The following is a 26,536-nucleotide window of genomic DNA, read 5'->3' as shown; positions in this document are numbered from 1 at the left end:
TCACAGTTTAGACCCCGCCCCTCGCAGCGTTCGATCCCTCCCAGAGTGAGTCAGGCCAGGGGCCGGCAGTGAGCGCTAGTGATCCGCTTCCTTCCAGTCCCTGTATCAGCCGCAGTGACTCGGCGAGAAGCCGCATTGGAGGCCCTTCTCCTCCGCTCCCAGCGTCTCTCCTCACCGCCTGCCTGCCCGCCCGCCTCGGCCCCCGCCCGCCCTGCTCCATGGCGCTGAAGAGAATACAGAAAGTAAGTGCAGCTGGCAGCCCGCAGGAACAATGGAGGCCGCCCCCAGGCAGGCTGTCTGCCCACCCACCCAGGCCGCCATCCTGTCAGCTCTCCTTCCTCATACACCCCCTCACCGGCTCTCTGCCCACCCCGAGCCCCCTGTGTACATCACCCCCAGCCAGGGCACGGCCTCCATGTTATCCTGGACACCGTGTGTCTCCCCCCGGGCAGGGCACGGCCTCCATGTTATCCTGGACACCGTGTGTCTCCCCGGGCAGGGCACGGCTTCCATGTTATCCTGGACACCGTGTGTCTCCCCCCGGGCAGGGCACGGCCTCCATGTTATCCTGGACACCGTGTGTCTCCCCCCGGGCAGGGCACGGCCTCCATGTTATCCTGGACACCGTGTGTCTCCCCCCGGGCAGGGCACGGCCTCCATGTTATCCTGGACACCGTGTGTCTCCCCCCGGGCAGGGCACGGCCTCCATGTTATCCTGGACACCGTGTGTCTCCCCCCGGGCAGGGCACGGCCTCCATGTTATCCTGGACACCGTGTGTCTCCCCCCGGGCAGGGCACGGCCTCCATGTTATCCTGGACACCGTGTGTCTCCCCCCGGGCAGGGCACGGCCTCCATGTTATCCTGGACACCGTGTGTCTCCCCCCGGGCAGGGCACGGCCTCCATGTTATCCTGGACACCGTGTGTCTCCCCCCGGGCAGGGCACGGCCTCCATGTTATCCTGGACACCGTGTGTCTCCCCCCGGGCAGGGCACGGCCTCCATGTTATCCTGGACACCGTGTGTCTCCCCCCGGGCAGGGCACGGCCTCCATGTTATCCTGGACACCGTGTGTCTCCCCCCGGGCAGGGCACGGCCTCCATGTTATCCTGGACACCGTGTGTCTCCCCCCGGGCAGGGCACGGCCTCCATGTTATCCTGGACACCGTGTGTCTCCCCCCGGGCAGGGCACGGCCTCCATGTTATCCTGGACACCGTGTGTCTCCCCCCGGGCAGGGCACGGCCTCCATGTTATCCTGGACACCGTGTGTCTCCCCCCGGGCAGGGCACGGCCTCCATGTTATCCTGGACACCGTGTGTCTCCCCCCGGGCAGGGCACGGCCTCCATGTTATCCTGGACACCGTGTGTCTCCCCCCGGGCAGGGCACGGCCTCCATGTTATCCTGGACACCGTGTGTCTCCCCCCGGGCAGGGCACGGCCTCCATGTTATCCTGGACACCGTGTGTCTCCCCCCGGGCAGGGCACGGCCTCCATGTTATCCTGGACACCGTGTGTCTCCCCCCGGGCAGGGCACGGCCTCCATGTTATCCTGGACACCGTGTCTCTCCCCCCGGGCAGGGCACGGCCTCCATGTTATCCTGGACACCGTGTCTCTCCCCCCGGGCAGGGCACGGCCTCCATGTTATCCTGGACACCGTGTCTCTCCCCCCGGGCAGGGCACGGCCTCCATGTTATCCTGGACACCGTGTCTCTCCCCCCGGGCAGGGCACAGCCTCCATGTTATCCTGGACACCGTGTCTCTCCCCCCGGGCAGGGCACGGCCTCCATGTTATCCTGGACACCGTGTCTCTCCCCCCGGGCAGGGCACGGCCTCCATGTTATCCTGGACACCGTGTCTCTCCCCCCGGGCAGGGCACGGCCTCCATGTTATCCTGGACACCGTGTCTCTCCCCCTGGGCAGGGCACGGCCTCCATGTTATCCTGGATACCGTGTCTCTCCCCCCGGGCAGGGCACGGCCTCCATGTTATCCTGGACACCGTGTGTCTCCCTCCGGGCAGGGCACGGCCTCCATGTTATCCTGGACACCGTGTCTCCCCGCCAGGCAGGGCACGGCCTCCATGTTATCCTGGACAATGTGCGTGTGCTGCTGGGATGGACAGCACTGCCCTCGAGTACATGGCACTCAGATTGGCTGAGGCACTTTCTATGGGCTCATTCTTATTGATTCCTGGGCTGTCTGCCAGCTCCTGTGTCAGAATTCTCCAGATTATAAGCAGGGCAGCCCTCTTCATGAAGTGCCCATGCAGTAGGAGGGGTATGAAAATTATGGTGCTGAGTGATGTGACCCTTGTGACATCAGATAAGTGCCCCTCAGTGAGTTTTTTTTTTTAGTTTTTTTTTTTAAAGCTACACTTTAAATTATTTATACGTATCCATGAAAGAGAGAAGCAGAGATTTAAGGTTATTTGTTTGTTGTTTTTTCTCCCAGTTCAGTTATTTTGGCCTTACATTTGAAAATCACTCTGATTTCTCACTTTAGTAAATAACCATGAGTCAAATGCTTGGTTACTGCAGGGAAACAGTGCTCTTGATGGCAGGTCAGTGACATCACCTCAGGCATTGGTTGGGGAGTGACACTGTCAGGATGTCAATAGGGTGAGTGGGTTTTTTCGGGGCGGGGGGGGGAGGGGGGAGGGAACGGGGGCTGGCCTGGGGCATAATTACTCTAATTCCATCAGGCAAATCTTATTGCAGCCGGTTTAAAAAAAAAAAAAAAAGGTGTGGATGCCTTTCAATTCTACTTTGTAAATATATATATATATATGCAAGACCACGCTTTACTCCACCTGATGCAAAGGATGGTTTTCTATGCAAATAAGGGACTGTTTTAATACAGTGACACATAGCTTTCTGGATAATTCATACTGCCTATTGTTGGCATAGTGGTGAGAACACATGGGTAATCTAAAAAAAAGAGTGTGTGTGTGTGTGTGTGTATATATATATATATATATATATATATATATCTCTCTAACCCAGCCATATGTAAATTATATTTTAATTTCATTACGTGTTTTTACTGTTACTATGTGGGTGATGTCCATAAATAATATATCTACACAAATTTCATCTTAAAACTGGTTTATTGCTATTCGATCTCTTCCATTAGTTCTTTCATTTCTGTAGTGCTCCTTATGTTGATGCTGCTTCAGGCAGAAATTGCAGTTGCGTTTACAATTTCCTCATGCTTTTATGCTGACTCAAATGCTACCAATACAAACTCATCCTGCCGGGAACAGCTTTGTGATTACCCCCTCTTGCGGCTCACGTGATTCATTGTTCCTGTTATGAAATGTGCCGTCATATGGAGGAAGACGATTAACACTTGCACTGTTTACTGGTGAATGCAGCCCCCATGTATTAGAACAGTTTGAAATGTTTGTGGGCAGATGTTCTTCTTGGACATCTCTTGCCTTCAATGTTGGGAAGGAGTTTTTGGATTCTTTTGTAACAAAAGGCATAACTAGCATCCAGATCAACTGTAATCTAAGGCCATATTTATATTTCACTTCCTGTTATGATTCATGCTGCAACACTTGAGTAATGGTAAATAAAACCAGGTTTGACCATGTAATGTAATCATCTATTGCAGGAGTACTTTTGGTAGTGTAATATTTCCCCCCAAGCCCCCCCCAAAATACACGCAATGTTTGTTTACACGGACTATAGTGCCATTATATAGAACTGTGTTAGCTTAACCCCTTCAGGACGGAGTCAATAGTGCACGTTCTGATCAAAACAAAACGTAAACAAAAAATGGAACTTGCGCTATGTCTGTTCACCCGTAGTTCCCCTCTTTCAAATTATATGCACCCACACTTATTGTATATCATTTTGTTCAGGAGAAACAGGGCTTTAATTTATCATTAACTATTCATATATGGAACATAATTCATTATGAATAACATTTAAAAAAAAAAAAAAAGGTGAGAAAATAAGATTTTTTTTTTTTAATTTGTATTTCCATCTGACATCTTAGCTGTGAATGTCATAATGCTGTTAGGTTTTACTGCACAAAAATGCACATATTTGTAATCAGCGATGTCTCACGAGTACAACAGTATCCCCCCTTAACAGGTTTTATGGTGTTTTGGAAAGTTACAGGGTCAAATATAGAATGTTCCATTTTCAAATAGAAATTTGCCAGATTGGTAATGTTACCTTTGAGACGGTGTGGTAGCCCAGCAATGAGAATTAACCCCCATAATGGCATACCATTTGAAAAAGTAGACAACCAAAGGTATTGAAAGTGGGGTATGTTTAGTCTTTTTTAGTAGCCACTTGGTCACAAACACTGGCCAAAGTTAGCGTTCATATTTGTTTTTGTGTGAAAAAAGCAAAAAACTAATATTTGGCCAGTGTTTGTGACTAAGTGGCTACTAAGAAAGACTGGACATACCCCACTTGCAATACCTTGGGTTGTCTACTTTTGCAAATGGTATACGCTCTCAAAGGCAACATAACCAATCTGGCAAATTTCAATGTCAAAAAAATGAAATGCAAGCCTTATATGTGACTCTCTAACTTTCCAAAACACCATGAAACCTGTACATGGGGGGTACTGTTATTCTCGGGAGACTTCACTAAACACAAATATTTGTGTTTTAAAACAGAAACATATTACAACAATAATATAGTCCATAAAAGTGCCGTTCGTTTGTAAAAAATGCAAAAAACGTCACTTTTACTTAAAATATTATCGTTGTAATACAATTTACCAATTTGAAACACTAATATTTGAGTTCAGCGAAGTCTCCCGAGTAAAACAGTACCTCCCATGTACAGGTTTTATGTTGTCTTGGAGAGTTACAGGGTCAAATATAGTGCTTGCGAATTAAATTCTCTGCACTTTCTCCCTGTGTTGTCAGGTATGTCAATCAAATTTTAATTAATCAAATCACCTAATTATGTGAAAAGATTACTTAAATATACACATAGAATTTTAATATATATGCATTTATAGGTATTTAAATTCTACGTGTATACTAATGTAATCTTTTATGTAATTATATGTAATATGTATTTATATATGTTTTTGCGGTTATTTGCATTTTATATATAGATATATAAAATGTCATTCGAAGTATATTTTGTTTTATTTATATATATATATATATATATATATATATATATATATATATATATATATATATAAACAAAATACAGTTAGAATGAAATTACATGTGTGTATATATAATTTATATTAAATTTTGTTTCAATATTTTATTTACTAATTTTATCTTATTATTGTAATTATACTTATTTATATATATATATATATATATATATATATATATATAAGGTGTATATATCTATTATATATATATATATATATATATATATATATATATATATCTATATCTATCATAACGTCATTCTAAGTGTATTTTAATACTAATATATGTACTTGGTATTAAAATACACTATGTATGACGTTAAATATATATAATATGTTTAATATATATATATTTTTTTTTTTTTACAGATCCCACCAGCAGGGGACTGTCTGATATTTTAGACCGTCCCCCTGCTGGCAGATACACAGCCAGCTATAGGGGGCCATGTGATCGCTCTTTGAGAGCGATCACATGGCCTCAGGGGGCCTGATTTGCCACGGGGGGGCTGCCTGGTCTGTGAGGCAATCCTCCCGAAGTGGAGCGCCGGTAAGGTAAGTATACCGGGCGCTCCAGGGCTCAAAGCCGTTACGGCGTTCTATGCCGTCGCAACGGCTTTAAAGCCCACTTAAAGCGCGACGGCATAGAACGGCGTTAAGGGGTTAAGTTATGATCGATTTCTAATCATCAAATCATTGGTCAATCTGATGTAAAATTTACCTGTCATGGGGGGGAAAAAATGGTGCCAATTCACAGGAAATGGTCTGGTATTTCTCTTTCTGTACATTATTTATTTATTTTTTTTCCCCCTTACCTCAAGCTGTCCCTTGCAGCTGCCACCATCTTTGTCCTGCAGGTCTTTATCTCCAGGTGCCCTAGTCAACAGGAACCGTGTCATTGTGGTACTCTCGCACACTGAATAGAGTACAGCACTGAGATCTACTTGATTGCGTAGTCACTTGTTATGGCTACTGTGATTGGACAAAAGTTTGATGGCCTTTTGTCAGTCTCAATCTTTACCATAGTCCCTACGTTATCTTATGGTATCTTTGTAATGTATTGAAATTTCAGTGAAAAGTGTAACGATTTCGACAGTCTTGTTCAGTATATATAATACAGTTTATATAATAATACAATATGTCTTTATGAAATACTGAAAAGTGACATTAGCTTTAAAAACTTCATTAAAAAGTAATTACTCAGCAAGTGTAACTGAAGGTGTATACATTGTATGTTGCTCAAAGGAGGGTAACTGTGGATAGAATGACACTGTCGCTTTTTAACAGTCAACTTTTTGTTTTTGTGCTGACTGTTAAATAACAATTTTCAAAAGTTTGTGACTTTTCTTCCTTTGTTCAGACAAGTATTCTTGTTTTTTCTGTAAGGGGAAAGCAACTTTTTTTTTTTCTCCATTTTAAAGCCTAGAACTAGGGATAGTTCGATTAACCGTTCTGCCGATTTTAGTAGAGCCAAGACTTGTCATATTTCTGATCGTTGGTATCAGTTGTATAATTTACCGATAACTTGCGCACCTCTATCAGTCACCATATACAGCCTTCCACACCCATTAACTCCAGCAGCAAGCCAATGAGATGCTACATCGCGACTTTGTCATACCTCCCTGTGTGTTCACACATAGAGTGGAGAGACCGTGAATAAGTAACAACGCTGTACATGCTGGGATCTCACTGATCCCAGTATGTAACAGCTGCCTGAGAGTGGTAGGAATGTTATTTGTCAGCATGTTAAGCTAATGCCAGCTTTGTGTAGACATTGTTACATTTTAAAAACTTTAAACTTAGAGAATATTGGCTTTAGTCATCAAACGACCGATAATCTGCCTTGGCGTGGGTGGGGGAGGGAGTTCTGCAATTCTCATATTGATGATATTTGGCTTTGTAATTATGCCAGATGTGGATGGAATTCTTTCATGCCAGGGGGAGCTTTTAAGAAACACTATAGTGTCAGAAATACAAAAATACCAAGGTGTAAAAGCCTATTTTAGGTTCCTTTTTTTTTTTTAGTACTTTTTTTTTTTTTTTTTTCTTCCAGCACCGTGCAGGTCCTGTCACAGATGCCCCCGCCAACACTTTGCCTCATTGTCTATCAGCCAATCCAATGCTTTCCCGTAGGAAAGCATTGGGAGAATATTGCACATGCAGGACAAAACACTGCATTGTGCTAATCAACATCTCCTCATAGAAATGCATTGAGTCAATGTATCTCAATAGGGAGCATTCAGCGTCTCCACTCTCTGCATGGAGGTTCTGAACATGTGCACACTGACCCAGGAAGCACCTCTACCCACTGTAAAGTGCTGCAGAATTTGTTGGCGCTATATAAAGAACATAATAGTGGCCGGCTAGAGGTGTTTATAGGGAAAAGTGTAAACTCTGCCTTTTCACTGGAAATGGACAGGCAACAGACACCATAACAGCTACATTACTGGTGACTTTAGGTTTCTTCTTTTAGTGGATCACCCATTTTATCCTAAAATACAGGTTGTAACGGATCACCTGGCACCCCGACTGGGTACCTCCATTAAAGGATGCTCCTAGCGCTCCTGAGGACTCCAAGCACTGCAGCAGACACCACAATCCCCGAATCAGAGAAGCATAGGAATCCTCTCTAGCATATGAATGCTGTAGACAGTTGAATAGGAACCATACGAATAGGCTTACACTCCTAGCAGTCAACTGGAACAGCATGCAATAAATCCTTCCCCCCCAATAATGAGACGACACTTCACTTTGAGGGTAAAACAGGAACTCTGGACTGGCTCATCCAGCCTGGCTTTTATTACAATAATCCACATACAAGCCACACCCAGGGGGAGGCATAAAAGAACCAATCACATACATGGTACAACCCACACATCCCCTCCCCTCAGATAACCAGTTAACATAATTATACAGCCAGGAAAACTACAGTTTTTATACATGTGCTATAACTTTAAATCCATACATCCAATCTTCCTAACAACTGCATATTTAGAATCAGCACACTTTAAACATACACCCTTCCAAAAATCAGCCAAATCCCCCCAGTGGATCAAAAGTTAGCTGGAGGTCCCTTTATGACCGACCGCAAGCACATTTTCCTGCCCAAAACAGTTCCATAGATTTGGGCTGTGCGGTCGGTCAATTTCATGCCGAAAAACGACTAAGTCCCATTTCGAACGGGACTTAGTCTCTGGAGCTGAAAAACTAAATGATGGAGAAGGTAAGGGTCAGCGGTGTTCGGCAAAATGTGTAGCCGATTTCAGTTCCACAGAATCTTTAGCATACACCGCTGACCGCATTCGAATGACCTAAGATGGCCGCCGCCACGTGTTCGGCTGCCGAATGGCGGCCACCCAGCGCTCGGCAATTAACCTGCAGTAACCTCACAGCCTGGGAGGTAAATTGCCTGCACACTTCCACTTCTGGGTGGCCCGCCTGTGTGGTACTTGGTTCAGTAAGCCCTATTTACTGAACCAAGTGGGGGAAAGCCAGGGGCAAGTTATTTTACAGGTCTGGGGACATAGTCTTAAAGGGACATTGTTCACCAAAGTTACAAGATGTCCCCAGACGGTTCTTAAAGGGCCATACACACCAAATAAAAGTCCATACGTTTTCAGGGGCCATAGTCTTAAAGGGTATTGTTACCCAAAGTCTCAATATGTCCCCAGACAGTTCTTAAAGGGCCAGCAGCAGTACAATAAAATACCATTAACTGTGCTTAAAGGGCCAGCAGTCGCACAATAAAATACAATATGCCCCAAATAACCCAGGGGCCATAGTCAGCAGGTAGGAGGCGGGCAAACAGGCTTCTCCAGGGCCCAGTGGCGAGGTTGGTTTCGCCACACAGGTAGCATGCTATTGAATACATAAAAGCATGGCTCATCCCACTCCTCTTTAGATTTGCTACTAGAACTCTAGTCATTCAGTCGCAGTGCTTTTTTGTGCGATGGCAAACAAGCTCCATGGCTATTAAAGGAAGCTCTCAGCTGTGGTGTGCATGTATGTTGCTATGTTTTGTTCCTATTGGAAAATGCTGATCATACATTCTATTGAGTGATCAATAGTGCACTTGCTACAGCTAAGTGTTTTTTTTTCTCAAGACTTTTCTGTTACTCTAATGACCATTTTAAAATCTGTTCCACTACACGAGTGCAGGATATTTTTTTCTTTATTTTTGTAGTACATAGAACAGGTAATCGTGCATTTACATTTAACAAGTTTAGGTAAAGCAGTGTATAGAAAATTCTGCAAGGCATGAAATGCTGGTAAAAATGCACTTTTTATAATCTAATTTGTAGGGGACAACAGCAACATAGGTGTAGCTTTGTATATAGGTACATGCTATAGAGAACCATGTAACTGTAGATGGTTTCAAAAGGTAAACACTGGGTGCATAGGTTTATATTTCTTAGGGTAACATGAGGCACTGAGAACTATATGCAAAATTTATAATGGCAGCAGTGAGACCGTTAAGCTGCAGGCAAGACATGTGGACCACCTAACCGATGTCTAAAGGTGGTGAATCCCAGCTTGTCTCGCTGTATCATTACTGGTAACCCTCTGAGCCCAAGCTCGTCTACAGACTGGATAAGTCTATCCTATGGAGGCACACTTTCCATTGCCAGAGCTTGCATCCGCAGTGTTCTGTCCTGTGCACAGTTGGTAGCTGGAGTAAGGGGCTTCCAGATCATGTTGGATGTGTAGAGCTTTGCTGCTCCTGTCTGTGTGTTCGGTAGTTTTGTTTTTTTTGGACACCTTCCATGTTTATCAGTGGCCACCAGAAGTCACTGGGCCTAAGAAAGTGATTGTACCTTTAATGTAATATGTAAATCTTTGAGACTGCTCCTTATAATTAAATGCCCAGCAATCCTGAACATATTTGATTTGAGACATGCTTGCCCATGTCTCCAGGTTTCTAAAATATTGTTCCTGTTGAGAATGGTGGCTCCTTAATTCTATGAAGCTGAAGATACATGAAGGAAGGGTGCTATTTTTCTCTACTCTTAAAAATGTTAGATCTCTGCAGATGTGTAGTCTTGTTTGCAGGTTTGACTTTGCAACATTGGTTTATATAACTCTCTTGGTATGAATCGGCTTAACTAAGGGGTGAATATGAAAAGGGGCCCATCTCCACCATGAATCAAGTTATTCTTTCATTTGTGTGGCTGTGCAAGAACAATGCTGTATTGCATCCCTTTGGCTCTCAAGGAGTTATCCCTTTGGGTTTATTCCTGGCCTGTGTTGATTACTGTTCCTTTTATTCTGTCCCTCTACCATTCTTGACAGACTGGAGAGGTGATCCTTACATTTGAGCTCCACTATGTACAGTATCATTTAAACCGAGCAGTATGGTCTTTATTTTACAGTATCACGTCAGACTATGTTTCAAAACTTGGTCTGTCTGATTATAGCCGTCTAATGTTAAATGTATAGAATCGGCTTTTAGCAGAGTAAAGCTAGTGATTTTTATCAATGAGCACTATTCTTGTTTCCTTTAACCTTACTCTGTCCTCAGATTGTGAAACTGAATGGAGGATCTAGTTTGTTATAAGTAGCTGTGTTTCTTGGCGATTTCAGTATAAATTTAAAATGTTGGGATAACATTTTGAAGTACTTGTTCCTCCCCATCGCACCTTAAGTGAAAATACTTAGACACTCTTGAATGTACCTTTTTCTACAGATTCCGTTCACTGGTAATCTGTCAAACTGTTAAGGAATTGTTTTACACTAACCTTACAGTATCAGGTGTTTGGAAGTTCTTCTGGTTTGAATTGGTATGGTAAAGTGGTTGTCCAAGGGTTATTCCAACTACCATAATTACTTCTGCTTGAAGAAGTGGTCATGATTGTAGGAACACAGCACAAAAAAACAAATATGTGCACCTTTGTGCCAACATTCTCAGCTCTCCTTTACACGTAGAACTTTGAGTACGCCTGCAAGGGGAAGCTTTATTCCCCCCACTTTCGGCACTTTCCTTCCATTCACTGTTTAACACTTTGGTTTTCATGGTTACCCATAGTCTGGCCCTTTCTGAAGGTGTGGATAAGGCAGAGATGACACACTTCCTTGTAGATCTACCCATTCATACAGTTGGAGCTCTGTTTGGCTGGGTGTCAGGCCAAAAGTAGTGCGCTATCACAGCTGTCCAGTGCTGCTCAAGCCAATAGCCAAAGCCGCACAGATGGAATGCGCTGTTGGACTCTCATTTAGCATTAAAACATAAAAATATTAACTGTTTAATGCTGAATGAACTGACGGAACCAGGGACTCCAGATATAACCAGTTTGATGAAATAAAGCAGACACAATGCCTACAGTGTCCCTGTACAAAGCATTCCAAGCAGAAAGTGACACTTCGTTTTTTGAATATACACAGCCACATCCAACTCTATATTTCCACGTTTTGTTGCCATCGGCACAAACCAGGAAGTTGGTAAAAATAAGCCAATCAGACTTCTCACTGTTTTAAAGAAAGTGCTGTTCATTTTCCAAAGACATATGGCTAAAATGGTTTCATACATAGACGTGATTGTAACTACCCAGCAATTGAATGGAGGCCATCATGACTTGGCATAATCTACATACTGTATACAGTATTGGTAATAAAAGTTAGAAAATATCTTTCACCCTTCCTGAATTTAGAACAGATTTCTTCTTAATCTGTTTACTTTGTGAGCTACGTATTCCAGACCACACTTTTGTGCTCCCTTAGTAGAGAATAAATCACTGCTTTTATAGAGTGCTTCAGGGCCAGTGCATTGGTTTGAAACCACTTAATTGAAGAAACCGAACGCAGCAGTCAGACTTTTGTGTGTTTTTTTTTTCTTTTATCCTAAAGTGTTAAAACAGTTTTACAGCCTGGTTAGCCTTGTAAAATAATTGTAATCAGTCCAGATCAGCTGGGATAATGCTCTTAAAAAAATACTGTATCAGCATGATTGGCTAGGTTTGCCACCTCTAACCAGTATTCACTAAAACAGATTAGTGTAAATCGTTATACCCCCTGTTGAGACAGGCCAGTGCTTGTTTCCCTCCACTGTTTGTTTACTTCTGTAATTGGCTAATGTATTCTCATTCCACACTTGACATAGATGGATGGTGGTCTTTAGAACTGCTGTTACATAGTAAAATAGTTTAATCTAGGCTGTAAAAGGAAGTCCGTAAAGTACAACCTTTTGAAAGTCATCCTATATATATTGTTGCTGTTAATATCCTTTAAGGTGTGTGTACTCTGAGTCTCTGAAGTGGTGTTGAGGCATGAAACGCATCAGTGGTCATCTTTACTCTACCCCGTACACTTTGGAATAAAGAATTATTTATTCTCTCCTATGGAGAGTTGTTTTTATTCAATTTTTTTCTCGATGGCAATCCACTTAAGTTGATTTGTTTCTCTGCAGTTGCAAGTTTTTTGTTTTTTCTTGGCTATACCTGTTCATCTCTAAGAAGTGCATATCTTATTTTGAACTTAAAGGGACATTACAGGTACCAAAACAACTTAATCTAAACTGTTATGGTGCGAGGAGCTCCCTGGAGGCACTTGTATCTCAAAGACATTCACACACAACCCTGTACCTGTGGACTTTGCTGCTGGAGGCAACTTTGGGGGTCAAACCATTCGAGAACAATCTAACCTCTTTGAAGAGTGCTCCAGGCTCCTCCTGGCAACATAACAATTCTATTTAGATGAAGTTGTATTGGTGCCTGTAGTGCCCTTTACGTCAGGAAAAGTGTTTTGTAGAAGTCGTGAGTACTTCAGTTCCTGCTTGTATTCCGCCTATATAGGTTTTAAATCGTTTGGATAGTGTTGGCGTTGATAGAGCACTAGTCATATTCCTAATTTTAAATACCTGTCTTACAGGTATGTTTATCTCAAGGAACTCTGTTCACAAAGTTTAAATGGTTTCTGTTCTTGTTCAGTGATCGAAGTTGACTTTAGAAAGTGCATTTACCTTGCATGAGTCATTGTACAGGTGACTATACAGTTTCAAGATAAAACTGATCTGTGTATGAAATATTTTGCTCTAGTATTCGGTGTATGAAGTGCATTCAAAACATTTAAAAACCAGTACAGATCATTTTATTAGCGCTTTTTTTTTTCCAGCATGCCACTTTATACTTGTGTAACTCATATTAATTTCTCAATGTTATTTCTCAAGCTATATAAATTTTCCAAGATCCCTATCTATTTAGGGCTGGGCACTAAAACTGGTTTTATAGAGAAGATTCTCAATCCTCTTGTCAATGTGTGAAATGTTACATATTAACATGGTTTAGAATGTAATTTACATTCTGCATGCTAGTAAATAGTATAGCTGGAGTTTGTAGTTACTTGTGAAGCACAGCTAGTTTACCTTAAATCTATGAAATGTGTATCACACATATTTTGATGGTGTCAGAGAACCAATCTCTCAATACAGTAATTAACAAAAGATGTCACGGAAAGCCACCTCAATGTGAGACAAGCACATTAACTACACAGGGCTATAATGTTTAATTCAGTCCTCAATATGTTTGTGGTTTGTCATTATAACTTTTTTTTAATGGAAATTATAGGGGTATACTTTATAATGAAATCCTTTTTGTTACGTAGATCCTGCCCCTGAAGCCTTAACAAAAGCAGTGGTTGTTTTTCTCGCACTGTAATCCTTTTAGATGTGTAACAGACTTAAAGTGGTCTAAGTGTCTATAGAATAATTTTATCTCAATCAAGTGGTCTGTGTGGTGCTCCTTGTGTCTTGCTCCAACACTGAAAAACAATGTTAATATTGTAGGGTTCAACACGCCTCTAGTGGCTGTCTTTCTGATGGCCATTAGATGATGCTTCGGTACCCACAAGTCACTGTTATTGATGATCAAGGTCCTGACACATTCCATGAGGATGTTGAAGGTTCTCTAATCTTTCTCATAGTGGAGCATTCGATTTAATGCTTCTCTGTAAGAAACCATTTGATGCGTTGTGATTTCAGAGCATTAAGTCTACAATGCTTTATAGCGAAGCTTTGGATTGGACAAGCCTGATGTCAGCAGAAGTGAATGGGGACTGCATAGAAGTGTCTGATTCCATTTACTTATCTGTTATACTGGGAGAGGGGGGTCATACAAATATAATGTGATGTAGCACTTTTTATAGACCTCCTTTAAAATGCCACTACTTTCTAAAATGTAACAGTGTTATAAACAAGCTTCTTATTATTCTAGCCATGCTCCCTGGATGTATTAATAGAACTAAAGTATGGATCTTACCAGACACCTGCATTTTTTTTACAATTGGTCTCGATCACTCTGGGACCCATGCTAACCAAACCTGCATGCGCCCTGATCAATCGATACTGATGGCCATTTCGCTTGCAGTAAATATAGTAAGACCATTTTGTTTGACCTAGTAGAGGTTCTGTTACCCCCATCCTAATGTAATGCAGGAATTTAGATGACAGACTGTGGATCGCATTGCAACTTCAGAAAGTGATGGCTGTGCCTCATGGATCATATAATCCAAAACTCTGTGTAGAGCTAAAGTCAGCCTTCAGTTTGCAGACAATAGCTCAAATGTGTTTCATCCTGGCATTGGTGTGTAATGATATAACTAAAATGGTAATTATTTTTTTTTTTTTTTTTAATCGACAAATAATTAAAGTGCATGATGTGTATAAAATTCAGTTCGGTGGGGGTGTGTGTGTGATGACACTGACTTTCCGTCTTACTAGATATTCTCTCGTTATCCTGTGTAACAATCTTAATACACAATAAGCATGCCCATTCTAGTTTAAGTCTAGTACATTTCCAACATGCCAGCAAATAAAGCTCTTCACACAGTCTAAAGGGATGCTTCACTGCATAGATTTTCACGTTTCGATGTGTTGTATTTATGGTGTGATGCTGCTAATAGCCTTTCTCACCTTTCTGGGTGTTGAGGCGCTATGAAGTGTGTGTGTGTGTGTGTGTGTGTGTGTATACCGTGGACAATTTAAGGAAGGAATCGTAATCTAAGTGCTTAAAGAGATTTTTTTTATTTTTTTGGTCTGTTCAGGCTAGGCAGCAGAGATAATTTCAAAGCTATAAAGAAAAAAGAAACCATTCATGAAAACTAGATATTAAGAAGTCTCTAAATCGGTTTTAATAAAAATGTCTGTTTCCAACAGCCCTGATTTCATATAATCCAAAAATTATGGTACAGAAACGGTTTGTGCACTCCAGAGCTCGTAAGTAGACACACTTATTGGAATAGAAATGTACTGAGCAATGTTTCATTCGAACAGTGGGTCTTTCACCCACTGCTTATCTAAGATGGGAGGTGCTCAGCTGCAAACTGAAGAGGTGTGGAATTATTTTAAGGGAACACTGTAGCATTGGGAATACAAATATTTATTCCTAACGCTATAACACCCTAGTCATCGTTTAGATTACTGGGCTTTTATAATTTTTGGATTTAAATGTTTTACGTCACTGTTTTGTGGAAGCACCTCTAGTGGCTGTTGGTATGACACTGGAGGCAGGTTAACTCTGCAATGAAAACATTGCTTTTCCTGCAGAACTGTAATGTTTAGAGCTGCAAAGTTAAAATGGTGACAACCTGGAACTCTGACAACTTAATTGAGGTTGAGTGGTCTTTGTTCCTATAGAGCCCACATAGCAGCATGTTTGTTAAATGTTGATAAGTCAACATAACATTAAATTAACACTTTAGTGTTAGGAATACAATTGTATTTCAAAAATATACTCCTAAAGTGTCCCTTTGCACCCATAGCCTTACACAGGTAAGGGAATTAAAGGGTTTATAACCCTTTCATGGACAGGAGTGTGGATACCTGCGTCAAGATCATTCTCTGCCGATGGCATGGACCTAATGTGCAAGTCAAGCTTTGTTAAACTGCAGGAAGCACCACTAGTGTCTGGTAGACAGCCACTAACGGCAGCCTTGGCACTGCAGTGAAGCATTACAATTTCTCTTAAACTGAAACGTATTACTAATACTAAGCTGAAGTCTGAATCTACAGAAGCAACAAGTCTTGATTATTTCCCCCGAGCATGATTTATACATAGACTTAATAGTTCATCAAAGCGATTGGGGGAGAGATTCACCACGAGGAGGGAATAGCCTCTTTTTAGCTATTAGAAAAGATCAGGCACTGACCATTTTGCATGATGGGCACCATAACCAAAATTGTTGATCTTGGTAGTTTGCAGTTAAATTTTGGGCTGTGTATTGGTAATGAACAATTACAAGACTGTCTGTCTGCATAGCTTACTATACTCATCTGGCTTTATAAATCTTTGCTATTTAAAGTTCATAAAAGGCGTTGCATGAATGTTGGCGTCTGTGAACGTGCCTGCATCTGAACCTGTATGCTGACAATGTTAACAAAATGTAACTTGACAAATGGTAGGGCGCAGTAAGGCCGGTCAGTTGGAAATGTTGCCCAAAAAGTTTTATATAATTTTATTTTTTTGGCTCTGTTCTATAAATTCATTTTTATTTCTCTTTACTTTCAGGAACTTAATGATTTGCAGCGTGACCCTCCTGCCCAGTGTTCAGCAGGACCAGTGGGTGATGACTGTAAGTTGACAATTACTATTAAAACAAAGTAGGAGTAGGTTTTGAATGTGGAGACCTAATGGATATATTATCTCATTTCAGTGTTCCATTGGCAAGCAACCATCATGGGACCTGTAAGTATTTGATATTGATTTATTATTATTATTTTTTTGGCTTTATTTTGTACAACTCCTTGACTTGGCTGAAGTAATGTCTCAGTTGAGAGTAGAAGATAAAATATCCTTTTTTTTTTTTTTTTTTTTTTTTAAACTGCCAGGCAACATCCAGCTAGTGTATACAGTGCCAACAGTCAAAGTACTGTTTGCTGTTTGATATAGGATTTCTCTCCACCTGTACAAACATGCCAGTTCTATCTCTGTTCAGATTTGATTAGATTGTCTACAAACCTCAAATCTAGTTTGTCTGCCCTTCAAAGAAATCTAAACCTCATACAGGCAATATTTTTGTCTAAACTGCCATGCACTTGAATGTATTGAATACCTAGAGGTCCAGTATATGTAACTGTATGAGCAGATGGTTTTCCATCAATTATGAGATTAGGCTTGTAAAATGTGTTGGCAAGGTGTTTTTAAAAACAAATAGAACTGTAAAGGTTTTTTTCGACCACCATGACCACTTCTGCTTTTTGTCATGGTCATGGTGGGTAGGGGTCTGGATGTGCAGTTTTTCTGGTTAAAACACTGCACATACTGGCAGGTGTAACTCCGTTACGGGCTGTCTAATGTCAATTATGTACATATTTTTACTGTTTCTCGTTGTTAAGCTCATGTCTCCACTCCCTCCTTGTCTGCAGCCCTTCCTGCCTCTCTATCACATTCTGAAATGTATTTTATTTTCATTTTTTATTTTTGTGCCTGCTCTTCCTTTCCCTCTGAGTTGGTAAGATGGTACAAACAAAGATTTCACTATGAAGTGTAGCAAACTCCCTTCCCTGGTGTTCGGTTGTCCGTACCCCCTTGTTCGTCTCCCGAAAGGACGGTGTGTGGTTTCCCCTGTTAAAACAATTCGAACACCGACCTCCCCTGGCTGTTAACTGCAAATTAATGATTAACTCAGGTGCTTTCCCTGGGTGGCCGCCATTCGTATAACCGAACGCAAATGGTCCAGTGCATGGCGAACATTGTCTTCCGAACGCAGGCAGCGGTACTTAATCATCAAACGCCTGGAACTGTTTTTGGCTTCGCTAACCCGGTCTTAGATGGTACTGCTGCCCGACCACCCAGACAAACATCGTTGGGGAGATGGGACCTTCTAAGCATGGGGAGTATTCGCTCCCGAACAGCCAGGGGGAGCATTCGTCGATATTCGTGTGAGAACCTCCGAAAGATGACCAGTTGTTGCTTTTGTTTTCTATGAAACAGTTTGGAGTATGATCTCGTGGCAAACGGGTCAAAACTTAATTCGAACAGCGTTCCCTAACCACCGAAAGTATCTGAGCGTAATTTTGACAAAGTGGGCGCTTAGACCCAAGCTGTTCGGTGATATGACTTTTGTGGGGTTTCTATGTTATTAAAATTTACTTTTATTATTTGTAATATTTGGACAGGGACCTAAAGAATAATACCAATAGGGTGTTATTCAATAAATAAAAAATAAAAAACTGGATGGGGGGGTGTTTGAGGTTACCCTTTAATGATTTTACATTTTTAAGGTACAACTAGTATTCAAAAAAATAGATTTATTTTCAGTGTTCAGGCTTAAGAGGATTGTTTTGTTTAGTTTAAGCAAATACAAAGGCCGCCTCCTTAAACCTCAAGGGTTTTGTACTAGGTTTTTAGAATTGGGATATTTAAAACCAAATGCCTAGATAGAATGAGTTTGATTATTTTAAATTAACATTTTGTTCTTTAAACTGCAGAAGTTTCATAAGTGAATGTAAAAGTAGGGTTTTTTGCTATGTTTGTCATCTTTATATAAAGATCATGGTATTTCAGTCATACCTGTTGTAAGTAAATTTGTAGCAAAACCAAAACCTGCGATTCATTTAAAGTGATTCTCCAGTGCCAGGAAAACAAACCAGTTTTTTACTGGCACTGCAGAGTCCTGGAGTCCCCCCTTCCTCCCATCCCATGTCGCTGAAGGGGTTAAAACCCCTTCAGACACTTACCTGAATACAGCGCCAATGTCCCTCGGCGCTGGGTCAGGCTAGTACTCTGCTGACATCTGTACGGCCAACTCGCGCTTGCAGGACCTCTCGCAGGCGGCTCCTTTCCTGTGGAATATCCTGCCTACCGCCATCAGACTCTCCCCTAATCTTCAATCATTTAAGAAGGGCCTTAAAATCCATCACTTCAGGATAGCTTATGGCCTCCCAGAGTAATCTCTACCTTACATACCTGTCTCTTGCTCTCTCCTATAGGGAAGCGCTTTACTCTCTCCTCCAGCTCTGCTTCACTCCCACCTTATTTGATATTTCCTGTCCTAACGTGTCTTATAACCCACCTCCTACAGACTGTAAGCTCGTTTGAGCAGGGTCCTCTTCAACCTATTGTTCCTGTAAGTTTTCTTGTAATTGTTCTATTTATTGTTACATCCCCCCTCTCATAATATTGTAAAGCGCTACGGAATCTGTTGCCGCTATATATATATGGCCATAACAATAATCTGCCGGCGGGAGAGCCCTAATGCGCATCCACGCACGCGCATTAGACCTCCCCATAGGAAAGCATTATTCAATGCTTTCCTACAGGGATTCCTGTAGGTCCTCATGCATATTGTGAGGACGTCTAGAAGCTGGAAGTCCCTCTAGTGGCTGTGTGGTAGACAGCAGCTAGAGGAGGACTTAACCCTGCAAGGTAATTATTGCAGTTGATAAAAACTGTAATGGGCTAAAGTGGTCTGGGTGCCTACAGTGTTCCTCGTAAAGAAACACAAAGCCCACTGTAGAGGCCGACCGAGAATAAACGTGTTTGCACAGTCTGGTAATCACTTAACTTTATCTTTTAAACATACAGGTAGACAGGTAGTGCCTTTAATTTACTGTAGTATTTATATTTGTGTTTTTTTTTTGTTCCAGTCAGTTGAAATGCACATAGTCATCAGACTATTTTGTGTTTTTGCATACTTAACCTATCTAAAATTCTGTCAGTCTATGTGGAGGACAATCTATAGTGTTACATAATATGCTTTTTCATTTATTCAGACTGACAGTCCATATCAAGGCGGTGTTTTCTTCCTTACAATCCATTTTCCAACAGATTACCCTTTCAAACCACCAAAGGTAATCTTTATAAACCTTATCCGTTTTGGAAATATGTGAAAGTATAGAGATTTCATGGATTTATAGCAATGTCTCATGTATTTTTGTCTTCTCATTCATTAGTGTATTTTTTAAAAATGAATCTTCTATGAAAATAAATGCATTGCCATCCTTTTTGATTTGCAGGTTGCATTCACAACGAAAATATATCACCCAAACATAAACAGCAATGGAAGTATTTGTCTTGATATCCTGAGGTCACAGTGGTCCCCAGCACTGACTGTTTCAAAAGGTAAAAAGCACACTGCCTTGGTGGGTTGATTAGTTGTTTTGAGGTAGAAGTATGTGCTGTTATGTTTCAATTGACATTGTCACATTTAGTATTGTGACTGGATTGTTCATGAATAAGAAGAATAGACACTTTACAAAAGAAATGTGTGATCCTAAAGTTATTTATTTAATTCTAAATTATATTCAATTTAGAATAAATGTATGACTTAACACCTTGAGGACCGATGACTGATCAGGACAGTCATCGGTAACATACCCTTGAGGACCAGTGACGGTCCTGAACCGTCATGACAGAAAAAGGGCGGCTGGAGCGATCAGAGATTGCTTCCCCTGAAGTCCCACTGTTACTATCTGCCCGAGATGTTGGGCAGATAGCTCACACGCCGTAATTGGCTGTTACTATCTGCGATCTCTCCCATCTGGCTGCTGTCAAAGTGGGTGTTACAAACGCTCACTTTGACACCGATCTCTGCCCCACTCTCCTCTGTAGCGTTTTGTGAGGGAGAGAGACAGAGATCAGTGTGTGATAGTTTGTAGCCAGTTCGTTAAAGGGTTGCTAGAAGTTACAGAACCTGTGAAAAGTAAAAAAAAAAAAAAAAACAATTTTAACCCCTTCCCTGCCAAGTCCTGTTAAAGCAGTGTGTGTGTGTGTCACAGTTTAGTCCGTCTGTTTCCTTCCGTTAAAGTCAACTTTAAAAAAAATATTTTTTTTTTTTTTAGCAATTTGTTAGTTTTGTGAAAGGTAGTGTGTTGGTGAAACATGCACCACACTTACAGCTTGGAGGCATATGCCTTTTTGGTGTCAGACACATTTTATCCCTAGTCAGTTTTCTGACACATCTGTGTGAGAACCGGCTGCAAAAAGAAGCTGTACTTCCCCTGCTACGCAGATTTTGGAGGAGGACTGGGTACCTCCACAGTTGATTGAACCAAACATCCCCCCCTTTTAGTGCCAACGCAGGCATTAATGTCAATGTGGATGACTTCTCCCCTATGCAATACATGGAGCTATTTTTAGGGGATAGCTTCCCAGACTAATTTATATGCTACGCTATTTTTTTATGCCAATCCAGGTAACTATGTAGTCAAAGAGCATGCTTGGCATCCCACAGATGTCCCTCTTGCTCTTGGGGATAATAAAGAAGCCATCAATTCGCTCTTACTGGAGCACCAACCCAATCTGTACTAGTCCAGTGTACTCCCAAACAATGTCTAGAACAAGATGAGTTGGTGCTGGGATACTTACATTTCAATGACAATACCCTGTCAATATGATGGGCTTCAGAAAATACGCATACTGGTAGACCATCTTCAGCACAGATTTCAGAAGTTTATACTCCCTAACAAAATTTTTCCATTGATGAATCCTTAAAGGACCACTCTAGTGCCAGGAAAACATACTTGTTTTCCTGGCACTAGAGTGCCCTGAGGGTGCCCACTCCCGCCGGGCTCTGGGGGGAGGAAGGGGTTAAACTTACCTCTTTCTCCAGCGCCGGGCGGGGAGCTTTCCTCCTCCTCTTCTTCCTCGCGACGTCAGCGGCAGGAGCCGCGCTCGCATTCAGCCGGTCGCATAGGAAAGCATTCATAATGCTTTCCTATGGACGCTTGCGTGCTCTCACTGTGATTTTCACAGTGAGAAGCACGCAAGCGCCTCTAGCGGCTGTCAATGAGTCAGCCACTAGAGGCTCTGGAGGCTGGCTTAACCCTCAGTATAAACATAGCAGTTTCTCTGAAACTGCTATGTTTATAAAAAAAAAAGGGGTAAAAGCTAGCTGGACCTGGCACCCAGACCACTTCATTAAGCTGAAGTGGTCTGGGTGCCTAGAGTGGTCCTTTAATGAAATAAAAAGGGAGATTAGGGTTCAAACAATACATTCCCTCAAAGCACGCTAGGTATGGCGTAAAATTGTACAAACTGTGCGAGAGCGAAAGTGGCTATACGTTTGCCTTTCACGTATGTGAGGGGAAAGATGGTCAACTGGACCCTCCTGGCTGTCCTGCCTCTCTGGGGACAAGTGGGAAAATTGTTCGGGACCTACTGATCCCCTTGTTCAATAATGGTTACCACCTGTATATGGACAATTTTTAAAACTCTTTATGGTTTGCAGACACTGGCCTGCGGCACTGTGAAATTCCAAAGATTTCCCCAGACCTCTCATAGAGGCCAAGTTAAAAAAAAAAAAAAAAGCGCAAAGCTGAAGTGCTTGCAATAAAATTTAAGGACACGAAGGATGTTCACATGCTAACCACCATCCATGACGAAAGCATGTCAGACGTCACTGTCCGAGGCAGAGTACATTCCAAACGTGTTTGCATCAGTGTTTATAACAAGCCCCCTCTTGTTACAGCATTAGTGATATATAATATAGTATCACTTCTATTACTTGGGAATACACTGATGTTATATTGTAGCAAAACAGTATTGCTTCAGCATTAGTGTTATGTATACACTTTTACAGCTTGTATAAGTAGTCAGTTTTACTCACTGTATAGTCTCCACCCACTCCTGTTGTTCATATGATTTTTCTTTAATATATTTTTATTTTAGATTTATTTATTAAAAGTTACTTTTTAAGCCTATAATCTTCTCAGTAAATCATACACAGGTAGAATGTCATTTTTTTTCTTTTTTTGTTTATTCTAAATGATGGTTCCTTTGAAGTTCCAACAACGGTGCCAGAGGAATCCAGAATTGGCGCTACGCATTTTATTTTTAATATACCGCCAACTGCAAATCCCCAGAAACGTTGCCGTGTGTTATAAAAAAGGGAAAAGGACAGACACCCCCTTTCACTGTTCTGATTGCCCTTCAAAACCTGGACTGTGTATTGGAACATGTTTTAAGCTCTACCACACAGAACATACCTTTTTGTAATACTTGTTCCTGAATCTTTTTATTTATTTTATTTTTTAAAGCGGAAAATTGTAGTTGGTCGTTTTCCTTTCCCCATATCTCCAGTTAGATTCTTTTTGCAGGAGCTGGTTTATAGATTGCTGCTAGAGGTACATTTGGTTAAAGTTAGTTTTCTGGTAGAAATCTAAAAGCAATGTATGTATAAAAAACAGAATTCAAAAACCTTTACTGTACTTTATACAAATATATACTTTCAAACCATAAATTCAACTTGGGGATGGAAAAATGCACCACTCTCAACATGTGCCTAGCAAAACAAGAACACTATATTCAGCCAAAATTTGTTACTGTAAAATCGTGGCAAACCAATGCATGGACTCAGGGACTTTGCACGAAAAAAACTGGGCTGTTTTCTGGCAGTAACCTATAACCAACTGGCTAAAATAAGAGTTCAAAAAGTATCACAATGCACGTTCTGAAATTTTTTTTCATTTTTTTTTTTTTAGCACAATGGTTGGGGGAAGTATGCTAAAACACCCCATATACAATAACCTGGAATGCCTACTTGATAAAACCTATGTACTTTCATGATGGTAACACTAACTGGGGATGCAAAAATACACCAAACTGAAGATAGGCCAAGCATACCTATATATCTAGTTGAAAAACAGACATGCACAAGTCTCTATTGTGGCCTTTTAGCCCCCCAAACAACCCAGCAAACCTATGCATGTGTGGTATCACTGTACTCAGGAGATGTTGCTGAACACATATTGGGGTGTTGCTTGGGAGTGATGCATAACACGATCTGTTAATTCATGCCTAAAGTACAATGTGTATGGGGAAAAACACAAAAAATTACTACCCAAAAGATTGACAAAAGCTGGTGGTAGAATTCAGTGCATGAAAAGTGTATAAATACCCTGGGTTGTTTACTTTTCAAAAATATATGGTTTGATGGGGGTAAAATACATTGTCCAGCTTAAATGTCCCAAATAGGACATGGGCGCAGATTGACTACATGTCGACTAAATGTCAAAATTCCAAGTTGGATAAAGGATATGCTCAACTGCCAAACAACCTGAGAAGTCTATGCATGGGTGGCATCCCTGTACTCAGGAGTTGCTGAACACATGTTGGTGTTTTTTTTTTTTTAGTTTTTTTTTTTGGGGGGGCAACAACACATTACATGATCTGTGAATGTATACCTGACTTGCAATGTATGTGGAAAAAATTAATATAAACTACCTATGTGAAGTTTGGCAAAGAGTGTGGTAAAATGACTGCATAGTAAGTGTCAAATTATCCTTAGATGAATATCCTGGGTTGTCTACTTAAAAAAAATGCCATGAAAGGCGCTTTTTTTTGGCTGAATATTCTTCCAGATTTTATTTTTTATATTTCTTATAAAATCTTCAGTAGCTTTAACAGTCCAGGTGAGCAGTGTTTGATTTGTCACTGTTAAAAATGGACACCCATCCTTTTCTAGATTAATAAACCTGTTTTAGCAAGACTGCAATATCAAGCAACTCATCCTATAGTACCGATATAGAACTCTCTTTTTTGTTCATTTTTCCAAGAAAGTCTTGCACTTGTACTTGTACTTGATATATGCCTCTTGTAGGTGCTGTGTAGGTAAAGTACACCGCATTTGGTCATGGTCTACATATTCCAGCAGAATCGGCTGAAAAGTAATGATTGATTGTAAGAATCGCAGTCTGAATGTTTTTATCTATTTTTCTTGTAGTTTTGTTGTCCATATGCTCTTTACTGTGTGATCCAAATCCAGATGATCCTTTAGTACCAGATATTGCACAGATCTACAAGTCAGACAAGGAAAAGTAAGTAACTTAGTAAATGTTTCCATTGGGCTATTTTTACCTGGAATTTGAAATTCACTTTGAATTCTCAATGTTGGTGATGGAAGGTGCCGTGTTTAGGCGGAAGAAGCGGAATTGAAAATAAATTGTTTCTCTTTCCTATTACAGATACAACAGACTAGCAAGAGAATGGACTCAGAAATATGCAATGTAAATTTGTGAAAATTATAACTTCGTATAATCCAGTGTACTGTAAATTCTAGGTTTTTCAAAATGAGAAGAAACCGAGCACAGTTTACTGTTCCAAAGTCCTTCAAAGCCCCTTTGATTTTTAGACCCTTTAAGCTTCATGGAAGCGAAGCAAACTCCAAAAAAAACTTAGGATGGAAGTGTCATTATTTTTTTTTATTTTTTTGTGTGTACTTTGCAAAAGACATTTGATGTGGTTTTTAAGATACCTGAACTTCTGATTAAAATCCATAATGCAGGTTTAAAGCAACCAAACGTTTCTGAAGACTAGATATTTTTCTTTACTTGAGCAATACTACATATTTGTAACCGCATTGAATTGTCATTGTTTGTCCTTTTTTATTTTTTGTAAATCTGTTCAGATTTCATTCTATTTAGTTCACTATTTAATTTGTATTTTTTTTTTTTTTTTAATGTATAGACTGAATATATTTTATTTACCTTTGTAAGTAAACACACTTTTAGGCTTTTTTTTTTTTTCTGTCTTATGCACAGTATTGTCAGAACACCACTCCTAGTCAAAGAGAACCCTTTAATTTAGAACCCCGCTTTAGATTATTCAATAAATGGATTGCAGATTTCTTAAAAACTAAAATGATCTTTGCACTGTAATTCTCAATGCTAATTATGGGGAAACGTTTTGATTCTGTTGCATACTTGACACTAGTTTATTGCAATGTGAACTAATTGCACTGCTAACTAGAAGAAGAAACGTATGTTTCCTTGCTCTTCACTTTTTTATTTTTTTTTATTTTATCTTCTAGTTTCTGTTTTTCATATGGGCAATATAAACTCACAGATCTTTTACAAATCTTACTGTAGCTTTTTCCATACAAATAAAATGCATTTTCTACTATGTATGTTTTTTGTATATATTTTGGTCTACATTTTATGTAACGCTAGTGTAATAACAATTTATTCCAGTTTATCTTTGAGCCATTGGCTTCTAATATGTGATCACATTAGTCCGAATCATTTTGTGATTAATCTACAAAACTTTTATTAAAAATATCTAATATATAGACATTATCCCATTCAAGCTGGATTGCAATACTTGACCTGAAATTGCAAGAAGTACTACACCATCTGCAATCCTGTCTAAGCATGCTAAATGTTACTTTTGGTTTTGTAATCAGAAACCACTAATCTGATGTTTTGACTCTGCTCAGATTTAAAAACAACATTACCTGCTCATATTTTTGTAGACTTAGTATAAACAAAATATTTTTTTTTTCTGCTTAATTGCGCAAGCCAAGCACCATCACTTTATGTGAAGTATGTAGGATAGTTGTGGTGGGTGTCTTTACACTTGCAGTATTTCCATTCATGCTACAGACATACTGCTGTACGTAATGTCATTAATTCAGTAAAACGTTGATGGGGTGTCTGTGCATGTCAACTGATTTGATGCCTATAAATTAATACTTAACCAC

General features: G+C 40.7%; 1 protein-coding gene across 1 annotated transcript; it reads left to right on the top strand.

The window, feature by feature from the left end:
• UBE2D1 (ubiquitin conjugating enzyme E2 D1) lies at positions 1 to 25,961 on the top strand. The gene is made up of 7 exons (XM_063435015.1): positions 1 to 242; positions 16,627 to 16,690; positions 16,772 to 16,803; positions 19,833 to 19,910; positions 20,076 to 20,181; positions 24,782 to 24,875; positions 25,023 to 25,961. The coding sequence occupies exons 1-7, from the start codon at positions 219 to 221 to the stop codon at positions 25,066 to 25,068; spliced, it is 444 nt and encodes a 147-aa protein (XP_063291085.1). The 5' UTR covers positions 1 to 218; the 3' UTR covers positions 25,069 to 25,961.
• Positions 25,962 to 26,536: the final 575 nt, after the last annotated feature.

The sequence above is a fragment of the Pelobates fuscus genome, chromosome 10 (assembly GCF_036172605.1).
Source record: "Pelobates fuscus isolate aPelFus1 chromosome 10, aPelFus1.pri, whole genome shotgun sequence".
Lineage (NCBI taxonomy): Eukaryota > Metazoa > Chordata > Amphibia > Anura > Pelobatidae > Pelobates > Pelobates fuscus.
Note: the sequence above shows the minus strand (reverse complement) of the source record. Positions and strands in the feature narration are given on the sequence as shown.